A 25,610-nucleotide genomic window follows, 5' to 3' on the forward strand; every position below is an offset into this window, starting at 1 on the left:
AGCAAGTCTTTTGTCTCAGCCTCCCGAGTAGATTCTCCTGCCTCGGCCTCTTGAGTAGCTGGGATTATAGGCGCCTGCCACCAGGCCTGGCTACTTTTTGTATTTATTTATTTATTTATTTATTTATTTTGAGTCTCGCTCTGTCACCCAGACTGGAGTGCAATGGCATGATCTCGGCCCACTGCAACCTCTGCCTCCCAGGTTCAAGCGATTCTTGTGTCTCAGCTTCCCGAGTAGCTGGGATTATGGGTGCCTGCCACCATGCCTGGCTAATTTTTGTATTTTTTGTAGAGACGGGGTTTTGCCATGTTGGTCAGGCTTGTCTGGAACTCCTGACCTCAAGTGATCCTCCCATCTTGGCCTCCCAAAGTGCTGAGTTTACAGGCATGAGCCACTGTGCCTGGTCTATTTTATTTTTTTGAGAGAGTCTCGCTCTGTTGCCCAGACTGGAGTGCTATGGCATAATCTCGGCCCACTGCAACCTCTGCCTCCCAGGTTCAAGCAATTCTTGTGTCTCAGCCTCCTGAGTAGCTGGGATTACAGGCACCCACCACCACACCTGGCTAATTTTTGTATTTTTTGTAGAGATGGGGTTTTGCCATGTTGGCCAGGCTGGTCTCGAACTCCTGGCCTCAAGTGATCTGCCCCCCTCAGACTCCCAAAGTCCTGGGATTACAGGCATGAATCACCGGGCCTATTTCTTGTTATTTCTAAGTGTTCACTGACAGTTTGGAATGTCAGTCACATGTTTAAATTTTATTTCACAAAACAATGAGACATGAGAAATGAACAGTTATTTACATTCATCTCATTATTCTGATAATGCCTATATAAACAAATGCACAGCCATACCAAGGCTAGGAAGTGGTTTCCTATAAATTTATAACTTGTGTCCTTGGAGATAATGCTTATTTCTTTGGAAGAGTTCTTTTAAGATTCAAATTTTCATCACTTGCTTTTGCAAAGAGGAGAGTAATGATGATGATGATAATGATGATGTGATGATGATGATGAAAGCTAGTAAGACTTATTATGTGCCAGGCACTATTCTAAGTGTGTTATACATATGAACTCATCTAGTCCTCACAACAGCCCTATGAAATACACGCTATTATTATTTTTTTCAAATGAGAAAATTGAGGCATAAAGAAATGAAGTAACCAGCTTAAGGTTGTGCAGTTTGCCTATGGAAAAGGTGGAACATACAGGCTTCTCAAAATACCTTCCCTAAAATTTGAAACCACATTTGAGACCATCATCTATATTAGACACAGATATGAACATGAAAATCAATGGGTTTTCCAAGATACAGTCTATTTTTAAAATATAAGGTGTTGCTTTACGCCATCATCTCCATTTTTTTACTTAAATGGTGATGGTCTATAGATTAGAATATACTTCACTTAATATTATGTCTCAAAATAAATTAATATCTGTTTTTAAAGTTTAGTATGGCCTTAATTTCATATAAAGAAACTTAAACAAATAAATTGCTCTTCTGAGAAGTTCAAAAGGGAGAGACCATAAGAGATGAACACCTATGGTCAAAACAACAGCAAGTACAATTTTATTTGTCCTGGAAAAAAAATGAGATTTTTCTAAAAGATTCCTGATATTAAAAATGGTTGTGTGATTTGTGGAAAGGTTGATGTTTCTCAGAAATTACCATATTCTGTTTACAAGAAAATGAACTAGTGCCTAATGAGAGATTTGTATTTAAGGGTGCTATTCAGTTCCTAATTACCCATTTTCTGGCTTCAGGCAGGAAAATAGCTTGCATAAAAGCCAGTGATAGAAAATGTTGCATGACAAATGTGAAGGCAATCAAAGTATCTCTTATGTTATCTTGGTATTCCTTAAAAAAGAAATAGCATATTTTGCTTTTTGTATAGCATATTTTGGTAAGAATTAAATGCACTTTGCGACAAAGATACAAAAATGCTTAGAAATTCACTCATTTCATTATGCATTTATTTGTTCAACAAATATTTATTAGATACTGCATTATGTCAGGCATAGCGTTAGCCTTAGGGAACAGCACGATAAAGGACATTAGTCTTTTCTGAAGGAATTCCATAAAGGAGATCTAAAAATTAAGATATAAAGACATGGCAAGGTGACAAGTACCTTGATAAAAATAAAGTGATAAGAGAACACAAAGTTAGATACCTAATCCAGGCTCAGGGTCATGGAAAACTTTTTATAGTAGATACCATGAGTTGAGTTCTGAAAGATTAGTAGGAATTAGCAGGGCAAAGGGGGCATTCACTTTAGACAGAACAAGTAGCACGTGCAACAGCTTAGAGGCTTCAGCGAGCATGACCCTTTTGATGAACACCAAGTAATTGGGCAGGGCAAGGGTAGGGAGTGCTGACAAGCAGTGGCAAGAAAAGAGGCTGAAGGTGTAGGCAGGGGTTATATCACGCTTAGACTATCTGAAGACGAGGAGAAGCCCTTGAAGAATGCCCCCTTGACAGGAAGTGACATGGTCAAATTGGACTTGGGACAATTACTTGGGGAGGATTGAGAATTATGCGTTAGAGACCGATCTGTTAAAATAAGAAGAAGGAGGCTTGAAGGTAACCTGAAATTAAACTGTGGTACTGAGGATATGCATTAGTTAGGGTTGGCCAACTGCCATGATAAACTACCCCAAACTTTCATGATGTAATACAGCAAAGCGTTCTTTCTCATCCAGACACAATTTGAGGGTGCACAGAAAAGGGGAATGGTTCTATTCTACACTGTCATTTATGGACCCCAAATTATTCCATCTCTGGTTCCACCATTCCCTTAGGGCTATAGAGTCCTTGAGTAGATCCTGTTGTTGCTGAAAGGATTCTATTGTTGCTGGCAGAGGAAACAACTGTCTTTGACCTGCATAATGGCCATTTTATGTGGCTCAGCCTGTAACACTGTAATAGATAGAGAGATGGAAAGGTAAACTTAAGAGATGCTATGAAAATGGAACTTACTGACCAACTGGATGTAGAAGTTACAGAAAAGGGAAGAATATATGTTTTTAGTTTGGTTGAGTCACTGGTGGATGGTTGTGCAATCTTTTCATGCAAGGAATATGGTTGTCACAATAGATATTGGAGGAATGATGTGAGTTTGAGATGCTTCCCACAGATCTCCACAGGGCTGACTCCCTAACTTTCTTTGAACTTGTGTTAAAATGTCACCCTAAACAAAACAGCAACACTCTCACTCTCTCTTTTCTTATTATCCCACTTTATTCTCTTCATAGCTCTTCCCCAATATTGTTCATTTTTTGGTTTACTGGTTGTCTCTTCTTACTTGAATGAAAGCTCCATGACAGCAGAGACTTTGTTAGCATTGTTCATTGCTACATCCCTCAGTGCATAGAACAGCACCTGGTACATGATAGGTACTCAATAAATAATTGCTAGGAGTGTGAATGAATCCAAATGGAAATGGTCAGTGGAATGAGGCTTTCCAGAGAGTATGGGTGACACAAGAGAAGAAATCAGTCATTGAGAGAAGGAAACAGATTGGGAAGTACCTAGAGAAAGATGCACTTTTGAGCAAATTTTTGTTTGTTACGTTAGTTTTCAGTTGGGGGAGACTTGGAAAAGAGTCTATATGGAGGAAGGGGCCAATGACGTGGAATAGGCAAAGAGAATGATGTGGACCAGGTCCTGCAGAAGGTGAGAAGGAACCCAGACTACTGGGGAATGAATTCACAGGACAGGAGGGCTATGTCTTCTACTCAGGGAAAAGCTACACAATATAATTCAGAGCATAGAATCAAGTGTCAGGCTGATCTGAGTTGGAAGCCAGAGTCCACTACATTCTTGCTATGAAATTTTGCTAGAATACTTAACTGCCCCGATCCTTAATTTTCTCAACAGCAGAAAAGGGATAATGCCTTCCTCATAGAGTTACTGCAAGGCTTAAATGACATGACATGCATTAAGCAAGAATCTTGTGATGGAATTTGTTGATTATTTCTGTAATTTAATTATAGATCTTTTGATTTTTATCTCAAATTATTACTAGTGTCAGAAATAAACGAGGCCCTATCTATTATATGTTTTTTTTGTTTCATTTGCTCCAAAAGGATTTGGGATTTCATGTCCTTTGGAATTTTGAATAAGTTTTGAGGGTTAACATCAAACTTGTTGCCAACAAGCCAAATCCGGCCTGCAGAGTTATTTCACTTGGCTATAACATTTTTTTTTTCTTTTTAACTTGAAATCCTTAAATGGGACATGCAACAATCCATTTCCATGTCTACTCCCTCTTGTCTTTTGCCTAGGCTTTTCATGTATTTTCCTAATTTACTTGGCCTTTGTAGACAACCCATGATCTAGACTGATTTCTACTATGAAATCAATTTCATAGTAATTTCTACTATTGATTTCTACTATAAAATATCTCATACCTTTAATGACTCTCATATTGCAAAATCCCCACAGACCACTTTCTGTCTTTATTTTATTGATCTCGCCTCAGCATTTGCCACTGTTGATAAACTTTTGAAACTCTTTTTTCCTCTATTTTCTGTCACCTTCCTTTTTTGTCTACTCTTTGCTGCAGCTCTGTCTCCTTTGCCCACCATTTAAGTGCGATAATTTGTCAGTGTTTTTATTTTAGCTCACTGTTCTTCTTGTTGGCTCATGTCTGTGGCTCAACATGTTCAAATTTGGATAATAGTCTTTCTCTTCAAACCATTTTCTCCTATTGTGTTACATATCACAATGAAAGCAGTCGCCGGAAATCCAAGCCATTCAATCCCCCAAACTGAAACCACTTTCACATCTAGAAATAATAAATATTCAACAACTGGCACAGTGTAGACATTAAATAAGACTGGACAGTGCCCTGTACACCTCACTGTTGCTTCCTAGCTAAAGATCAGCCCTCCACACTCAGTTACCCAAGCCAGCTCCTACTGCCTCTATGGTAACATCATTTTACCATGGACTATTCACATGCTAATGTGTTTTCATTTTCCTTGTAGGTAAAATCTCAACCTTGAGTGGAATAGATCCTTCCTTTTTTCTGTCCTGTGCATCAAGCTAGCTACACCTCTAGCTGCTCCCAAGGCTCTCAACTTTACCATATTAAATTGTTTGCATTTCCCCAGGTACTACTCGCCCTTACCACATGCCCTTGCCCATGCTGGTCTTTCAGCAAAGAGTGCTCTTCTCCTTCAACTCCGTTTGCATAGCTACTTTTTACTCATTCTTCAAAATTCTTTTCAGATATATGCATATCTGAAAGGCCTGCCCTAACTTTATTCTCTCTTAGCAACATCGCCAGTCTAGGTTTGGAACCCCCATGCTGCAAGTATTTTAAAAGCTTGCATTTGTAAGTCATATTTTATTATTGTTATAGCCCAACAAATTCTTCTTGCCTGCTGCACAGAAAAAGCAAATACATGGAAACATCAGGTATTATAGTAGAGAAAGAATTTAATCATTGTGGGGTGTGAAGCAAGTAGGATGGGAGATATTTCTCAAATTCACTTCCTTGAGAACTGAGAGGCTGGGGTTTTTAAGGATAATTTGGTGGGCAGGGGGCCAGGGAATGGGTGTGGCTGATTGGTTGGGAATGAAATCATAGGGATGTTGAAACTATCTTCATGTCCTGAGTCAGTTTCTGGCTGGCAGGGGTGGGTAACAGGACCTGTGGACCTGTCGAGTCAGTTCTTTGGTATGGGTCATGGATTCAGGTGGCATGAGTTGGTCTACCTGAATGCAAAAGTTTGAAAATGATCTCAAAGACCAGTCTTAGGTTTTACAATAGTGATGAATATACAGGAGCAATTGAGAAAGTTACAAATCTTGTGACTTCTGGCTATATGATTCCTGAGCAGTGAGCAGTTATAGAAAAGCAATCTAGGGAACAATGGCTGGTTAGTGTTTAACTATGCCTACCTCTTAGCAGAATTGAGGCCCCACTGTAGTCTTACAAAGATGGTGTCAGTCCCCAGGGATCAGTTTGGGAAAGGGACTATTATCATCCTTGCTTTAAAGTTAAACTGTAAGCTAAATTCTTCCTTTAGTTAGCTTAACCTGTGCTCAGGCATGAGCAAGGGCAGTTAGCTTGCGAGGTGAAGAGCAAGATGGAGTCAGTTTATGTTAGATTTCTCTCACTGTTAACAATTTTTTTTAAAGGCAGTTCATGTCTTATCTATCAATGGAATAGCTTGACCTAGAATGTTCATTGCAATCTGGCAAAGTACTTTCCTGTGGAAGAAACACACCCATAAAATGAGAAGGTACGGAGGAGGAAAGTATTGTAAATCAACATAAAATTAACATTCATTGACAGAAGGAAAGGAAGTAACAGCTGGGTAAACAAACAGCTGCTCAGAGACAGAAAAATGACAGTAAGCAGCCATGAACATGGAAAATGGTCCCCAAATATTAGAAAAGCAAGTAAATAATATGAGGAAATGAATTAACCCATTGGAAAATTGCTGAAGCATTTGAAGAAGAAGTAAATAAAGGAAGTGTTCAAATTAAAGTTATTATACAGAGAAAAAGTAGAATAAATATTGTGTGTAAAAGAAGTGGACTTTTAAAATGCAATATGCTCAGGAGATAAATTAACTTGAACATTTATATGAGTTACTTTTTATAAATGTGTTTTATACTGCACAGACAACATTATAAGAATATTAAAAAAATCAAAAGAATAAAAGTACGCCATAATCCTCACTTATCATTGTGTTGAAAATAGTTAAGTTAGGGCCGGGCGCAGTGGCTCATGCCTGTAATCCCAGTACTTTGGGAGGCCGAGGTGCGTGGATCACCTGTGGTCAGGAGTTCGAGATCAGCCTGGCCAACTTGGCGAAACCCTGTCTCTACTAAAAATACAAAATTAGCTGGGCATGGTGGCAGGCACCTGAAGTCCCAGCTACTCGGGAGGCTGATGCAGGAGAATCACTTGCACCCAGGAGATGGAGGTTGCAGTGAACCGACATCGCACCACTGCACTCCAGTCTGGGCGACAGAGTGAGTGAGACGCCATCTCAAAAAAAAGAAAATAGTAAATTAGAAAATCACAACTGGTTTACTTTGCATTTATAGGATTACTAAAGAGCCTAACCTTTTAAAAGGACATATTTAATAACACAAGTAACATACATATATTCACCTTCTAAAAAATTAAAAGCATTACAGATAAGGCTTTGACCTTGTGAAATACATATTTGATCTTCAACCTATTTCATCACATACAACCCCTAAAATCCTTAGAATCTCCACAAGGTGATGTATTTTGTATGCTAATGATTAGCCAATCGTTAGCATGCAATCATGGTTGACAGCCCCTAGGTAGCTTCAGGCTGGGAGCTGATCACAGGAAAGACCAAGGCATGATTAGAGGATTGAGACTTTTAGCCCCGCCCCCCAGTCTCCAGGGAGGAGAGAGGGGCTGAAGGTTGAGGTGATCACCAGTGGCCAGCGGTTCAATCAATCATGGCTATGTAATGAAGCTTCCATAAAAACCTAACAGGACAGGGTTTGGAGAGCTTCTGGATAGCTGAACATGTGAAAGTTCCTGGAGGGTTGCACATTCCTTCCTCCATACATTGCCCTATGCATCTCTCCCTCTGTATCCTTTGTAATATTAAAAGGAAAACTTTAGACAAATTAAATTTAACAGAGTTTAATTGAGCAAAGACTCATGAATCAGGCAGCCCCTAGAATCAGAAGTGGTTCAGAGAAACTCCAAGCTGCTGTGTTTTCTGAGAGAATTTATGGACAGAAAAAAGAAAATGACATGCAGAAAGTGGAACTGAGGTACAGAAACAGCACGATTGGTTACAGCTTGGTGTTTGTCTTACTTGAACACAGCTGGAACAGTTGGCCACCTTTGGCTGAAACTTGGTGATTGGTACAAGAGTAGGTTATGGTCTTTTTACACATCCTGTTAAGTTACAGTTCACTGTGTATAGAGAAAACTTTAGGCTGAACCTAAAATATGTAAAGAGGCAGCTTTAGACTAAACTTAACAGTAATATTCTTTATAATAAACCAGTAAATGTGAACGTTTGCCTGAGATTTGTGAGTTACTGTAGCAAATTAATCCAACATGAAGAAGGGATTGCAGGAACCCCAGCGTGCAGCCAGCTGGTCAGAAGTTCTGGAGGCCCAGACTTGCAACTGATGTCTAAGGGGTTGAAGGGTGTCTTGTGGGGTCTGACGCTATCTCTAGGTAGATAGTGTTGGAATTGAAGTGGAGGACCCCCAGCTGGTGTCTGCTGTAAAACTGATTGCTTGTTTGATGTGTGGGGGAAAAAACCCACATATAGGTCACAGAATTTTTCTGTGTTGATTAGTGTTGAGTGAGCGAACAGAAAAATCACTTTGAATTTGTTTTTTCTACACAGAGACCCTTACCGCTTCCTCCATACCACTGCTATCCCTGGAGGTAACCATTTTTTTTCAGCTTTATGTGTATCCTTTCAACATTTTCCCATGCACTTACATATGTATATGTAACTATAGAAAATTTCTATCTTTATCTTTTATGATATGTATATATGATAATCCACTATACAAACTGCAGTCGTAATTCTGCAACTTCTTCATGTTTCTATATAACATTTGTCTTGGAAATATTTCCATTTCAATGTAAATTAGAGTTATGTCATTTAAAAAAATTGCCATGTATCATAATATGGATATAACATAATTTATTTGGCATTCTGTTAGTGATGGCATTTAGGTGGTTTCTAATTTCCTGCATCCTCCAGCAGACATTCATGGATATTTACTTAGTGCCACGTGCCAGGCACCCTTCCTGGTTTGGAGGATTTAATAGTAAACAAAATAATACTTCTTATGGGCATGTAAGAGGAGACAAATATAAATGAAGACATGTATATGTAATAAAATATTATGTTGTATGATAGAAGAAATACAACAGAGACAGTAAAGATGTATATTAAAATACATCTGAGAAAGAAAATATAAAAAGAATACAACAAAGATGTTGTAAAAAAACATACAGAAAGAAAACAAAGATGAGAGAGTAGGTGGCAGTAAAGGCTTCTATGAGGAGCTTTCATTTGAGCCAAGACCTAAAAGAAGTGATGGATGGTGCCCTGCAAATATCAAAGGCACCAGCTGAGAACTGGAAATGCAGGGTCAATAGGTGTGCATATTTGAAATGCAAAATCACTTTCCAAGCTGTCAGTGGCAATTCATACTCCCATTTGAAGCATAAAAGTGTACTGTTTCTCACAGATTTCTTTGTTATTATCAATTTCCTTAATTTGCACCAGTCAGATGTGTGGAAGACTGTTAGTTTGCTATAGTTTTGTTATAACTTGAATGCGAGTGAGGTCGTGCTTATTTTAATATGCATATTGGCCCTTTGAATTTCCTCATCTCGGATTTGGCAGTTCTACATCGTTGTTCATTTACCCATTGTGATATTTGCATGTTTGTTATTAATTTTTATTGTTTGTGTTCTGGATACTACTGTTTTGTTATGTTGTGCTATTTGCTGTATTTGTTATTGATTTTTATCATTTGTATCCTCGATACTAATCCCTTGTCATGTATGTTGTAAATATTTTCATCCCAATCTGCTGCTTGTCTCTTTAAAAATATGTTTGTAGAAGACTTTCATTTTAAAGCAGTCATGTTTAACAATTTTTTATGGATTTTGCTAAGGAATTGCCTCATGTTTACATTGTCTTTTGTGTCCTAAAGGTCTTAAAGATATTTTCTCATATTTTCTTTTAATTTTATGGTATATGATTATTCCATCTGGAGCTTAATTTTTGGGACAATGTGAGGTAGGAATTTATCTTATTTTCTATTACTGGCTAGCCAGTAGACCCAGTACAATGTATGGAATAGTAGATTTTTATGAATTGGTTTGAAATGTTACTTTTGGCATAAAGGAAATCTCCAAAAATGCTTAGGTACATTTTTAGACTCATTCTCCTGTTTCATCATACATGGTTTATTCTTGTGTGAGTTCCATAGTGTTTTTATTACTATAGTTTTATAATCAGTTTTGACATTGGTAAGTTAAGTTTTCTCTGTTATTCTTTTGTCCAAAATTATTGTCAGTATACATACTAATTTATACCTCTCATATGATGTTTAGAATTATCTTATCAAATTTTACTTTAAAATAATGTTGGGATTTTTGTTGAGATTGCATTTGAACCTACAAATTTATCTGGGGAGGCATCTTTCAATATTCCTTATTGTCCACATAAAAATGTTGTATTTATTTTTAGGCTTATTTCAAAGTGTTTGGGGGCTTTGTTGCTATTAACAATGAAATTTTTGTTTTATTGTATTATTTTAATATATGATTCCTGCTGTATAGGGAAGCTAAGACTCTATTGGTTCCAATAAATATTTTTTTCAGTTGATTATTTTGTATATTCTAGATAGGTAATTATAACATCTTCAAATATTGACAGATTTCCACTTATATACATAATTGAAATATGTTTAAAAATTTTTTCTAATGCAGTGTGTGTGTATTTTTATGTTGTTGACTTCTCATTTTTTTACATTTTCGATCAGACAGTGTGAACCGTATGATGATAATTGTTTTATTATTGATTTTGCTTCTTTTTTTTTTTTGTGAGACAGACACTGTCACCCAGGCTGGAGTGCAGTGGCACGATTTTGGTTCACTGCAACCTCCACCTCCTGGGTTCAAGCAATTCTTCTGCCTCAGCCTCCTGAGCTGAGATTACAGGCACCTGCCACCACACCCAGCTAATTTTTGTATTTTTAGTAGAAATGGGGTTTCGCTATATTGGCCAGGCTGGTCTCGAACTCCTGACCTCGTGATCTGTCCACATTGGCCTCCCAAAGTGCTGGGATTACAGGCGTGAGCCACCGTGCCTGGCTAGAAATTTTCTATTTTATGTGTTTTAAATAATATATTTTAAAATTGAAAACTCATTATGATTGTGGACTTGTGAATTTACTGTAGTTTTTATTGGTTTGTGCTATATATTTTTCAGAAGCTATCATGTTAGGTATTTAACGTTTCTTGACTATTATTATTTTGGTAGTCTTGTGAACTTGGTCAATATAAATTGTTTTATCTTTTTTATAATTTTAAACATTAAATTTCTGTTTTTACCAAAATAATACACGTACGTGGAAAAATTAACTTGTATGACAGAGCTCAAACTGAAAAGCAGCAATCTCCTGTCTCAGACCGCCTCCCACTCCCCCAAGTTATGCTCCAAGAAATCTATACCTTTCAACTTCCTCAGCTGATTTTTTTGTCACATGTGAAAACAACATGCTTAATTACAGTTCTTAAAATTTCAACTTGTCTATTGATTTCTTATGGAAAAATATACTGAGTTCTCTGCATGTGCTCCTCACAGCACGGCTGTCTACCCTATACACTTATACTTTCTTGACCTCTCAATCCAGACATAGCACAATCAAATTGATAGTCAGTGTCTACCTAAGTGTAGTTCACATCTGAGATAAAAAGTTTATTACAGGAATTGATATCCTGTCCACATTTAAATTTTCTCCCAGAGTGCATAAAGCCCTTCCATGCAGCAGTCGCGAATCCATCTCTGGAATCCTTTGAAAGTGCAGCTCTTCCATCCCTGCTGCACATTGGCCTATCTGGGACACTGTTTGTTTCTGTGGAGACATTCATCTGGAGCTGTATTTTTCTCTTACTTGAACCTGATTGATGGCTTTCTAGGCCTACTGTATAGCTATTTTTCTGGAGCTTTCCTTTACCCAAATCCATCATTTGTTATATTTTTTAAATTGCCAGCAGCACTTTCTTATTACCTAAATGCCTTTTCTTTTTATATCATCCTAGCCCAGATGTGGTAGCCATGAACATGAGTAAACAAACTAATTATAGATGTTTAAGAGGTTTCCTCTGCCCCTTGAATGATTTTGGTTTCCTCTGAGTCCCTCTGCTCTGACTCTTGTGTTGGACACTATCCATCAGTGTCTTCTGAGCTTGGCTGTGTGTTCTTGTTTGGTGACTGGAAGCTCTGTGCAGAGACTGCACCTGTCAACAGGTGGGTTTTACTCTGGGTTGAGATGGTGGCAACGTTGCTTTCTCTTGGGCAGTTCCCAAATGTTACTGCTTGTAGGTCTTCTCCTTGGGCTACTCAGTGTCAGTATTCCACTTGGGAGCTACAAGCCTGACTGCTGATATCGTATGAGTCGAGAATTCCATTTCCCTGGGCTGAACCAGCTTTCTGGACACATACCCACTCTTCCTACCTGGAAACTGACGCGTCCTTCCACATACACGGTGATAATTGATCGGTGCAGGATTTTAGGGTTCAGCCCACGTGGGTGTCTCTGCTACCCCATAATCTGAACAATAACCTTGCTGATTGCTGTTAGACACCACTTTCCCTAGTATCTCCTGCCTCCAGGTATAGGGCACTGCTACTGCTGCCTTTCAGAGGAATGCTCAACAAGTTCCTTCATGCTCTGGTTTCCTTTGGTAAACTGTCTGTTTTTTTGAGGTAACCTAGATTCAGGATCCACTGAGGTTTGCTTTCTTTTTTATTTTCGGAATGGAGATAGATTTTTAAAAACTTATTTTCTCCTGTTTCTAGAGATTTGTCATAGGAGGTGAGAGCTTTATTCACCCTTTATTGTGTTCCTTTCTATTCTATTAATATTCCTTTTTGTATTAATTTGCGTCTTGTAACTGTAACTGAATGCTTTAACATTTTTAATTGAAATTCCTTCGAGATTAATTGTCCATTTTCATATCAATGTATCCATATATTCAGACTCTACAATTTATCGATACCAATTTATGTTTGTTATATTTGCTGTAAATATTTCTCGGAGTAATTCCCTTTTTACTTTAGTTATCTTATTCTTCATGGTAATGAAATTTTACAACATGACATAATCAATTTTGTTAATATTTTCCTTTGTTGAAGTATATTTTGCAAATGTCTGATAAGTTCATGATTTTTTTTTTAGTTTTTGTAACATAGATTTTATTTATTTATTTATTGAGATGGTTGCCCAGGCTGGTCTCGAACTCCTGGCCTCAAGTGATCCTCCCACCTCAGCTGCCTAAAGTGCTAGGATTGTAGACTTGGGTCACTGTGCCAGCTAGATTTTAAATATCTATCTTACTTATCTTAAAATTATTTGGTAATTGTCTCGTGAAGTATGAATCTGTTCCCGCTCAGATTTCCAAATTGTTAGCTAACTATCTCAATATTGTTTATTAAGTAATTTTAAAAATCTTATTGGTTTTGTCCCCATTATCATGTATTCTATTCCTTTATAAAATGTGCTATACTTTTGTCCTTTCCACTCTGTTTTTGTTTTTCCTTTTATGCTCATATTGATTATAAATTAATCATTTCTATTTTAATAATTCATGGGCTGATCTTCATTTTTATTTTTAATTCATAGGCTGGTCTGATTTCTTTTTTTATTTTTAAAAATTGCTGTTTAGTAGTTTTTTATTCATATACTACACAAATATTCTGAGCTACGTTATAAAAATTAAAGGATGAATAGAACTTGTCCTTTGTTTTCAAGGAGTACATAGTCTTAGAGAGTATGAGCAATTATTATTCAGGAATTCAAAGAAGACTTTTGAAAGCTTAAGTTGGAAGGAAGGAATAAGCCTAATAAAGGAAAGCTTAAGTTGAGTTTTGATTTATAGGCACAACTTCACCAGGGCAATGACTAGATCAGCAAAAATGAATATATGCAATAAAAATTGTGGACAGGTACACACACAGGGATGGCTGGAGCATAGGGTGAGGACATAAGAAGTAGTTGAGTATGAGGCTGGAGAGACAAACTGGAGCACCCCTCTTTTCTAATTCCAGCTTAATTTTGTAATAATGTAATAAAATTCAATACCAACCCCATTAAACTCTTGATCAGGATAATATTAAACATATTCAGTATACCGTAACAATTATTGAATTGAATCTAATTCTTAAATAATAATGTCATTTGTCGCGGAATGGGAGAGGTAAAAATAATAACTGTCAATAAAATTAGGACTATAGTAAATTCAAGCTGTGTGCTCCTTTTCAAAGTGAAAACACAGAAAGGGAAAACTACTCCCTTCAAGACTAATCAGTTGGCTTTAAGACAGGAAACACAAAATCAATCATCTTGACTTTATTGAAGCAGTGTGTAATTCTCCGCTAGTATGTAGTCCACAGAGACAGAGATCAGTTCCATCAGCCAGCAGGGCCCTGTGAAATGGGAGCCATTCTGTACAGGAATAAGGAGGAATGGAAGGAAGCAAGGAAAGCAATAGAGGTATCCTAACTGCTCTAGAAGGTTGATGGTGAAATGACAGAACGAGAATGTAGCACTGGGAACGGTGTGAGCATATTAAGAAGAGTTTTTTAAAGTTTTAACCTGCTTGTTGTAATCATTTCACAATGTATGTGCGTATCAAAACACCACATTACACACCTTAAATATACACGATTTTTATTTGTAAAATACACCTTAGTAGAGTTGAAGGGGAAAGTTCTAACCGTATTTAGAAGACAGAGGAAATAATTCAGTTGAGATGGAGAGGTTGATTTTTTTTTTAAAGAGGAGAGATCCACTTTGGAACATGAGTTCTTTAGGATATGTGAAACAGCTTGTCTCAAGATACAGAGGGGAAGATGGAGCACTTCTTAGAATGGCAGCAAGGATGTGATTAGAAGATGTAAAGAAAAAGATGGTGAGGGATGGATGCAGAAAGACAGACAGCTTACACTGATGCTTTGATCTTCTAAATAAGTATGTCCCACCTGTGTCAGATTACCCAGGAGTACTGGGTAAAAATTCAGCCCCTGGATCACTCTCATCAGAACCCAGGAAGCTGTGATATTAGTGAACTCTCTGGGTTATTCTAACTAAAGTGTGAGAACCAATGGCTCAAATGGAGTAGCAGGTTATCTATACAGTGTGTCTATATGATTGGGAAAGCATTAGTGCCACCCATATTAGAAGATATGGGTGGGCAATGGAAGAAAGGAATTGCTAAGCAGAGCCCATTTGGAAGTTGGGAAGCAGGAATTTGTATTGGAGAGGCTGGCCCAGCTCCAGATATGGTTGAATGTGCTTCCATGGCTTCTTCTAAGTTAAAGTGAATCTACCTAAAGACCCTGTTATTACTTCTGTATCAGGACCCAGGGAAAAATTGATAAAGCAGGCTACTGGATCAAGAAAGCAGGCTACTGGATCAAGGACATGAAGACAACTTGAGAGATCTCCCTTCCTTCTGGCCTTGAGAAACATACCTTTCTGGGCAGGCAGAGTCAATAACGCTGATTGCTACATACAATCCTGTGGATTTGTGTATTCAGAACTTTAATTTCACATAATTATGATGAGCCTGCCAACATGTCAGGCCAGACTTTCCTCTGCTAGTTGTGGCTCAGTTTATTCTTTGATGCTGCTGCTCCACCTGCATATAACCCAAGATGGGCAGCTCCCATGGTGAAGGGAATTAAAAGTTGCAAGACCCTAATCTAGTTCATTGCTTTTCTCTCTCTCTACCCTTCTCTCTCCCTCTCTTTCTCTCTCTCTCTTTTTTTTAACTTGAATGTATTAGCAGCCTCTTACCTTGTCTCCAGGCTACCAGCCTCTTCCTTCCAAGGTAATCTTCTATTCTATTAGAGTACCTTTTTTTTACACAGACTGACAGTTGCCATAAGTGCTGTAAGCAGTCACTGCTGTGAAGATTTCCTGTCACCACAGAGTGATGTTCTAACAAACAAAACAGATATAAGACGTTTTTCGAAGAATGCCTTGTCTTCAGCCACTGCTGCCGCCATTAGCACCTCTTACATTCTAGGGACAGGGAATCCTTGTCATTGCCTCAGTATATTGCGTATTCTTGCCTATAACCAAAGTATACCTTCGAGTTTAGTTGCTGTTCTTTCTGTTGTTTCCCTATAAGAAGTGTATTTAAATGTTATTCCCACTCTGTAGCTTTCTTGGACCACACTCCCTCTTTCCAGGCAGAATTATTTTTTTCATCTGTATTCCTTAGTACTTTATACAAGTATCAACATTGTATTTAGAACATTCTATTGTACTTATTTGTATCTTTGTTTCTACAACTGCACTAGAATTTCATGTAATCCAAACTGAAAGAACATAGGAAAGTAGAGTTCTTTGGAGCAAGCAATATGGGCAACTCCCTGCATCATTTTGTAATAGTAACAAGCTTTCCTTTTTCCATGTAATATTATAGTTGTAACATTGATGAATCTGAATATTTATAGAATCATAGAATTTCAGTGGGGAGAGGTATCTTAGAAGCGATTCCTTTGATTTGCAGATGAAGAAACCAGTCTTGTGGTTATGTTAGACCACCTAAGTACCTTTCATCAAAATCCCAGCCAACAACCTTTAGGAATTTATGAGAATTAAACCGTTTTCCATTTCAGGCAAAAACGTTCTGGAAGAGAACAAATGTATAATGCATTTTAGTTCAGAGGGAGCCCCATTAACAAATGTTAACTGCGTTTTAAGAAGTTGGGGTCAGGGAAAAAGTCAGGCTATTTGATGAGAGATAATTGATAAGTTCAAGGAGGATTTTAAATACAAATAAAGTGTTTTTCATGTGTTTCATTGAGATGATTTGAGGTATCAGGGCCACCAGAAGACAACAGAGTGGGTTTTGGTGAGTTTCTTTTTCTCTAGGTTTAATTGAACAGTTTTTTTTTTCTTTAATAGGTTTCAGAACCTTCTGTGGTCCAGAAAGACATTTGTGGACAACATGAAAATCTATAACCACAGTTACATCTACATGCCTGCCTTTTCTATGAAGACAGGAACAGAGCCATCTTTGAGGGTTTATTATACACTGTCAGATGTTGGTGCCAATCAAACAGTGCTGTTTGCCAACCCCAACTTTCTGCGTAGCATTGGAAAGTTCTGGAAAAGTAGAGGAATCCATGCCAAGCGCCTGTCCACAGGACTTTTTCTGGTGAGCGCAGCTCTGGGTCTCTGTGAAGAGGTGGCCATCTATGGCTTCTGGCCCTTCTCTGTGAATATGCATGAGCAGCCCATCAGCCACCACTACTATGACAACGTCTTACCCTTTTCTGGCTTCCATGCCATGCCCGAGGAATTTCTCCAACTCTGGTATCTTCATAAAATCGGTGCACTGAGAATGCAGCTGGACCCATGTGAAGATACCTCACTCCAGCCCACTTCCTAGGGACAATGGAAGAAGAAAGGACTGAACCAGGGTATTTTTGTTAGGTTTTCTATGTGACTCCAAGAGGGAATGGTCAAGTTGTTTCATGAGTTTGCATGGGCCCTTGGAAAAACAGGAAAGGAGCAATGAAGATCCAAGCAAAACTTTACTTTCAGCGTTGGCTTGGAGGACAAATAAGAAATGAAACATCCTATGAAATACTTTATAGCACATGGCAGATTTGCAACTAGTAAAATGCTGGTGAAATGCTGTTGGTAAAGCACATGGTTCAAATCTAGAAGATGCAGTTCAAAAACAAGACAGACTCGAGTTGTTAGGGCTGAGGAACCAATCAAGGTAGAACAAAGAAAATGTTGGGGTAAAAGTGTTGCTGATTGTCAACACAAACTGGCTTAATAATATTAATAAGAACCTGTCTTATTAAGACTGGCTTTAGAACCGTAGGTTTTTTTAAAAATTATTATTTATTTTTGCCCTCTTTGGGGAAGTGGGTGGGTAGATTTAAAAAATCCCTTCCTGAGTAATAAAGATACAAAATATTACTGCTGATAATTGTGATTTGGTGAGCCACGTCTATATTAACTATAGCTCCCCTCTATTTTTAAAATTTTACATAAGAATTGCTTCTTCCTCTTTTGTCAAGTCCACAGAGACAATGTGAAGCATTATTGAATTTAGACTGTGTTGCTTCATAGTCTGGATAACAGGAGCCACTTTCCTTCCTCAGAATTTAGGACATAAACCCAATTTTAGGTCTGCATTATGTAAGCCTGTTTGCATTGTCATTTTTATTTTAGTGCAAAAGACTACCAATATGAGTGAATTATTTGTTTGCAAATTGGCATAATTGTCTTCATAATTTAATGTTCAGAAATGCAGGAAAGCACATTGATGAAAAGCTTAGTCTCTGTGGAAGACAGACCAGAAGACAAATCCCTTTTCTATCTACTGTGGCATATTCACTGCAAGGTAAAGGACATGTATGCATACATGCAAGAATGAATTGAGCGAAACTTTGAATATGTTTCCTCTTTTGAGCTATTGTTATTTAGTAGTTACCTAAAAAAGAATACATTTTTACTAGTATACCATTAAAAATGTAAAAGGCTTAACATGTATGCATACATGTAGACACACATACACACACACAAAGTTAAACAAAGCTCATTACTGTGCAACTATGAAAGCTGAACTCATATGACCTGGTATGGCAAAAATTTGTAACCAGTGTTGGAGAATCACAAATGTGTTATGCACTATCCATTACATGTTGATATAAGACAACCGAGCTCACTGGTTGCTGCACATAATACCCATAGCAGCACAAGATGCAAGTCTTACCCCCAAATGCTTACCCGGAATGAGCAGAATTGTTTTACTTATCCTGATTTTACCCAAAATCTCATGAATGGGCTTGCTGTTGAGCGTGGTCACACAAGGTATAGTTTGTACAAGTAAAGAAATGTGAATTAGTAGCTATTTATTTCCTTAGTAGCAGGTAGGACTACTTAGCTTGTTACAACAGCTTTGATACACAGTAAGAAAACTCTACTGACAGATTACAAGCAGCCAAATGTGTTTACATTTCAGAGAAGGGTAAGGGAAGCCTCTCGTTGTCTTCATACTTTGGAATGTCTTAAGCTAAAATGAGACACTAGAGTTCAATTTCTTTTTTATTTTAAATGTCACTAAATTGTAGGTAAACTGTACCAAAAAGTTCTAGTTTAATTTTAACAGTAAAAACTTAGCATACCATGTTACCATGTAAACAATAATGGCTGGTATCTTCTGTGGGTTAATTTAACATGACATAAACATAGGAAAGCCCTTGGCAAAATTCTACATCATTGAAGTAGACCATTTCTAAATGCAATTAAATAGTGAGGTTATTATAAAAATTAGAATTTAAAATATGACTTGTTGATAATGCAGATTATATTGTTACTTAGAAAGTTAGGAATTCGAGAGTAATGATTCTATTGGAGAACTGGTTTGCTATACGGCAGCAAAAACATAATGAGAATGTACCATGAAGAAATTGTGTTAAATATTCACTTTGAGTGAAACTTTAAATATGTTTCCTCTTTTGAGCTATTGTTATTTAGCAGTTACCTAAAAAAGAATACATTTTTACTAGTATACCATTAAAAATATAAAAGGCTTAACAAAAACGCATATAAAAGTTAATAAAATGTTACTCAGATTAGTACTTTAATTGTTAAAATGTAATTAATGAGCTCCATAGAGCCCATACATCACAGTTCCATTGAAAATATCATCTGGACTAGAATCTCTTAAACCCAGGAAGTGGAGGTTGCAGTGAGCCAAGATGGTGCCACTGCACTCCAGCCTGGGTGACAGGGCAAGACCCTGTCTCAAAAAAAAAAAAAAAAGAAAAAGAAAGAAAATATTATGTGGAAATTTTTCATCTTTTTATGATGCCTGGGATAGATTTATGCAGTAGATTTATATATAATGTTTAGTTTACAAACTTGTGAAACTATTTCATGTGGGTTCTGAAAGGCAAAACAGAAATGGCCAGTGCTGGTGATGTTTGATTAGACCAGTTCTTCTCAGCTGGGGTGATTCATTATCCCTCTCTGGTGACATTTGGCAATGTCTGGAGACCAGAGACATTTTTTATTTTCATGACTCAAGGGTGCTAATAGCATGTACTTAGTAGAGGTTAGGGATCCTGCTAAAGATCTTACAATGCACAAGTCAGCCTCTCACAGCAAAATAATTATCCAGGCTGAGATGTCAGTAGTATCAAGGTTGACATCTCAGACCTGGATTAGACCTGGATTAGACCAAAATGAAATTTTGATTGTTCCACCTTGTCTTCACTTAAAGATAGATATACATGCTCACAGCATTCAAAATATGACTACAATTTAATGAAAATATTTTCTTATGGTAGATTACAACTCACTAGATACACCATACATATGCCTTTTGGACATAATTGGTTAGATAGGAGTGTGTGTGCGTGTGTGTGTGTGTGTGTAGCATGAAGTTAGGCATCTCTATCCTTAACTGTGCTATGTGTTCCTAAGTAAGGACCTCGCTAGAATCATCCTGTAGAGTGCTCTGGAATACTGTATTATTAAGATCTTCAATTCTAAGCTCCCATTATCTTTCTTTGTTTATCTGAAATTAAGACCTTCAGAATTAGGCCTGGTACTTTTCCAGATTTGATCAGTTACATTTTGATATAACTGACTCTTAAAATTCAGCTTAGAAGACATTCAATAAGAAAATCTTTAATCACTTTTGGTGATGCACCTGCCAAGAGGGGGCATCACTTTGTACCATCAGACTAATTAAAAAAATTGTTGTGTAGTCATAAAAATTAGGCTGATCCATAGGGGCAAAAGGAAGGGTGAAGAGACTAAAAACTAGTACCCTGATAGAATTTTAGTTTTTATTAGCCTCGATTTGAGAACTGCATTGATTCCAAAGATCATGACTAAGGATGCCCTCTGTTTAATTTTAATCACACTTCAGTAAAATTAAGGTAGGTGAAGGATTAAGTCATTCCATAATTAAGAAAAGTAATGTTTATATGAAAGATTTTTATATGGACAATGACTCACAGACACATATGCTTTGTATAGAGGATTTTGCCAAAAGTTTATACAAAATTGCACATCTAAACTGCATAATTCTCATACAAGAAGTTAAGGAAGTGCTCACTGGATTTTGCTTCTGTACAGTTCACTTTTATCTGTCTTCACAAGGGTAGGAAGTAAATGATCTCAAATGGCACATGTTCAGACAATACTGTGTTTGGCTTTGTGATGTCTCATGTCTTTCTCTTGGCTAAAAAAAATTGTTTAGGCTATATATAACTTGCACCTGAAGCAATCTGGACAACATGGCTTAAAATGGAAAATAACTGAAAAAATCCTGGGATTTTAAATTTGCCAAAAATACCCTTGGATTAGTCAAAGGCTTTACAAGAGTGTTATAGATGATCCAAAATGGAAACAATATTGATAACATTTCTTTTCGTCAGCAGCTACATATTCCAGTTTTATAACTTTATTATATACATTTTTTGATTATTAATAGAAAGTCAGCCATCCAGAGTTTTAACTTCTGTGTTTGAAATACTGACTTTGTGAAATTTTTCACTGACAAATACTTGTTAGGAGGGACCTAAGGGGGAGGGGAATATTACCAGTCCACTGAAAACTTTAGGAAATGTTCATTGTGTTGTGTAAATACTTTCCCACCAGCACCAGGTAATATATTCTCTATGTTTGTAGAATTCCAAAGATCAAAAGCTGTAAGGACATTTATGTGAACTTGACGGCAAGCTTGTGGAGGAATAAGGACTGAGAGTAATGTTGTGCTTTTTCTTTCTTTATCTTCCCGTCGTATAGGTCGACTCTCAGGTTATATGACTTTTATTGGGCACACATCAGGGGTGGAAGTGATAGAAGTGGGTTAACAATTTCAAGGCCTGGCAACCTAGGTCAAAACCTCTAATAAAGTCAGCAGTAAACATAACTAGCAACTTCATTCCACTATGTGCTAGGAGGAGGGTGAGGCAAGTTGAAAGGAGATGACCCTATCCCCACACTCTCAGGATGTAAAAGGGCAGAGTGCTCTCTACCCTTAACCTTGGCTTTTTAGCATCGTCAGTCTCTGTCCTCTCCCAGGAGAGCTGCCTTGGCTCCAGAGTTGAGCTAGTAACATTGTGACTAGAGAGGTAGTGTGGAAATTCGCTGAGGACCTCAAAATTTTACACTGCCTTAAACTGTTTTGTTTTTGCTTAAACTCGTGCTGTCTAAATTTGGGTGTTTTGTGGCAGAGTCTGATCACCCCGACCTAGTTATAGCCCTGCCAGTGATTCTAAAGTGGAACTTTCCCCCCTCATTCGTATGGATAGTCTGAGTCCTTGAAGCTAGGGAGATATCAAATATTCTACCAGTTCCTACATAGCTTCTTTAAAAGTCCTAGAGACTAACTCACAGGAAGTCTGAAGCCCAGAGCGTCTGTTTATAAACTCCTAAATATGAGGCCACAATATTTAGGTTGAGCACTAGAAAATTTCTATTTTGCAAGTGGAAGGAGACTTGAATCTATAATTGCTGTAGCTTTTTTTCCCTTCTATCATAAGAAAATGGATACCATCTGCTTTACCCTCAGCCCAGACTTGTCTTTTGAATTTTTTACATACATCTTAGGGGTGAGAGATTGAAACAAGTGCATGAATGAAAAGCTTATTGAAACATAACACAGCCCCTGCTCACCATTTCAATAAGGGAAAATACATGTTTCTGTTTCCCTCTAATTTGTTTTCTCTGGTGCCAACATTTCTGATTTCTTCTGTCTCTAATACATAAGGAATAAATACCATATTTTAAATTGACTTACATGCCTGCGAGCATTTGCCAGATAGTCAAAGCCTATGACTCTAACTTTTTAAAGCACAGAAGAGGAATTATATTTTATGGTCACTCCTCTGTGTTTCTATTGATCTCTATATTGTGCTAAAATTCTTTCAGATAATTTTTTTCTTGTTGAAGCTGTGGGATATAATCAATGATGCCAAGCTGTCTGAGAATTTTATGGAATAATATCCAAATATATTGATCCTGCCTCTTTCTGCTTCTATGTAATTAAACTTTCTTTTGATGTTTATTTTTAAAATGTATGCTTCACACAACACCAATAAACATCTAAGAGATGTGATATAATCCAAGGCAAACAAAAGTAAGAATCAGTTAATGTCTATTTTATCTGCACAGTATCACGAACAGAAAATTGTAATAAAAAAAGGTTTAACCAAACTGAAAAAAAGAGAGACAAAATCTTGGTTTTAATTTGAAAAGATGATTGGGAGTGATCTCAGAAGAGAGTTCAGCAGGAAGCAAGGAAGAGGCTGTTGACCTTGAGTGCAGCCTCAAGAATGGAACCTTTTTGAAATATTTTAAAGGAAATATCTTGTCATCCAGCTGTTATGGTTAATAATGAATAGTTTTCTCTGGGTGAAGCTTATCCATTGCACACCTGATGTGCTGGCCCCTGCGATTCCCCCAAATGTTGGAATGTTGCCTGCATAATTTGTGGTAATGGGGGACTGTGTTCCTGCTTTTACCTGGTTACAAAAAACAAAACAAAACAACAAACAGAAAAAAAAAGAGAGAAAAGATGCTAGAGGAAGCAGTGTGACAGACAGATCATGAGATGCTGACGGAGAGAACAGAGTGGTACCTGTTTACCCACTTGGACCATGACAGTCTCAAGGCTCCACCCCTTGCTGTCCCTTCCCAAGAGGTGCTCTCCTGGGAGTTTGATCGCAGTGAAACAACACTCCCGTTTTCTTTTTTCTTTCTTTCTTTCTTTCTTTCTTTTTTTTTTTTTTTTTTGTTGAGACAGAGTTTTTTGCTCTTGTTGCCCAGGCTGGAGTGCAATGGCATGATCTCGGCTCACCACAACCTCCGCCTCCCAGGTTCAAGCGATTCTCCTGCCTCAGCCTCTGGAGTAGCTGGGATTACAGGCATGCGCCACCACACCCGGCTAATTTTGTACTTTTAGTAGAGATGGGGTTTCTCCATATTGGTCAGGCTGGTCCCGAACTCCTGACCTCAGGTGATCTGCCCGCCTCAGTCTCCCAAAGTGCTGGGATTACAGGCATAAGCCACCGAGCCCAGCCCCACACTCCTGTTTTCATAGCCCTTTTTTGTCTGTACTTTGGTACATATTCCCCAAATAAGATTATTATTTACATCTGTCATGATGAGGCAGTGATAGCAGGAAGTGTCACTTTGACCCTCACCCTTGGAAAGTGGGCTATGCATAGCTAGAGTTAGAACAGGAGGTTCTAACCCTGCTTCTACATTACTTCAGTAACAGGCTTTTGTATCCATGATTACTTAAGCTGACTTAGATGCATTTTCTACCCTGTATTCTAGTGTACACAACACAAACACACATAAGCCCTTTACCTGTGGAGAAGAGGGAGATGGTTGATTCAGTGGGAGTGGGGAGTGGCAGAGGGTGCCTTAACTTTTTCTGGCTTGACCCCTACTTCCTTATGTGTTTCCTTCATATACCTCTGTCACTTTAGAGATGTAATCATGTCTGTTCCAAGTTGTATCGTTATTATCAAGAAGTCCTATAAATGTAGCAAATGTGACTATTTTATAGAAATGCACAATAGTTTATAGGCCTTGGAGAAGTCTGATAATAGTATGTAAATATCCTTCATTGAAGTCATAGAACCTTCTAGTAGGAAGCTCCATAGGTGATAACTGCAAGAGGATTAATGTTTGTTTCTCCAGTAAACACCGGAAGCAAGGAATCAATCTGTCACTGTTTTTCATTCAGTCTTGAGCACCGTTGGGTGTTGATAAGTTACTATAGACACTCCCCTTATAATTAATATACAGGACTCACAATTTAGGATGTCTGATGGCCACTAGGGTATATCATAGAGACACTAGAGAGAAGAGAACAAATATAGCTCCATCAAAAAGCCTGCTTAATCTTTAACAAGTCTGAAATATTACTAGAATTCCAGTTACCGTGCAGCATAGTCAGTCTAAAAAGCACTGGGGAAAAAGGTGTCTTTTTGGTCTCTTTAATTCTATTATGGCACATTTTAATATTATTCCACATGTGTGCAAACTATTTCTCAAGAGCAAAGTTTGAGGCTGGAGATAAGAAAATAGAAAAATTAAAACATTATTTTTTCTCATATAATATAATCTGACTACTAGTTCATGGATATAATAATTCTGGGAAAAAATTTTAGATTAAACTATAAAATTGAAATCACCTTTGAAGAGTATATGGAATTGCTTCTTTCTATTAAAGCCAACCTACATTGGCAAAAAGTGTGGAGAAAATCAGTGTGCTCAATTGTTTTTGTAGAGTTTCATCTAAAATGTTGCAGGTAAAAAAGAAAACTTTAATTGGTACTTTCTACGGTGTGATTAGAAAAATTAGTATCTATCTCTGTTGGTTCTGCTGACTTGCTTCTTTCCACCGAATCTAAATGCAATGTCATAGGAGGAGTTTTGCTGTAAAAACATGTCTTTTTCTTTGGTGTATTCATTGTAATTATGGCTGGTAGTGAGAAAGTTCAGTAAGTCTCAATTTCTCTACCTCCCTTACTTGGAGAAAATTTGTAAATGTACCCTGTGAATAAAATGATTTTTTATAGCTTGTGAAGTCTTTTCATTTTCCAGAATTAAATGGGTGATGCTCTTTCATCTTCTATTCCTGCTTTGTTTTGTATCCATATCAGCTACACTGATATTTTTTTCTTACAGATGAAAAGTCATGAGACTTAGTGAGGAAATCATTTTAGAAATCCTGAATTATAATTGCTAGAATATAAGAACACTATTGGTACTTCTTATGTGGATGAAAGGACTATCTATAGGGCAAACTAGAAAGAAAACTGAGCATTTATT

General features: G+C 37.4%; 1 protein-coding gene across 5 annotated transcripts in view; it reads left to right on the forward strand.

Moving 5' to 3' along the window:
* The window catches only part of ST8SIA1 (ST8 alpha-N-acetyl-neuraminide alpha-2,8-sialyltransferase 1), a 192,879-nt gene extending 167,523 nt beyond the window's left edge, over positions 1-25,356 (forward strand). For 4 of the 5 annotated variants that reach the window (XM_054662946.2, XM_063784819.1, XM_054662945.2 and 1 more), the window contains one exon: positions 16,692-25,356. In XM_054662946.2, coding sequence (XP_054518921.1) covers positions 16,692-17,178 — 487 coding nt within the window. In that variant the 3' untranslated portion in view covers positions 17,179-25,356. 5 annotated transcript variants of the gene reach the window in all.
* Positions 25,357-25,610: the final 254 nt, after the last annotated feature.

This window comes from Pan troglodytes, chromosome 10 (genome assembly GCF_028858775.2).
Source record: "Pan troglodytes isolate AG18354 chromosome 10, NHGRI_mPanTro3-v2.0_pri, whole genome shotgun sequence".
Taxonomy (NCBI): domain Eukaryota; kingdom Metazoa; phylum Chordata; class Mammalia; order Primates; family Hominidae; genus Pan; species Pan troglodytes.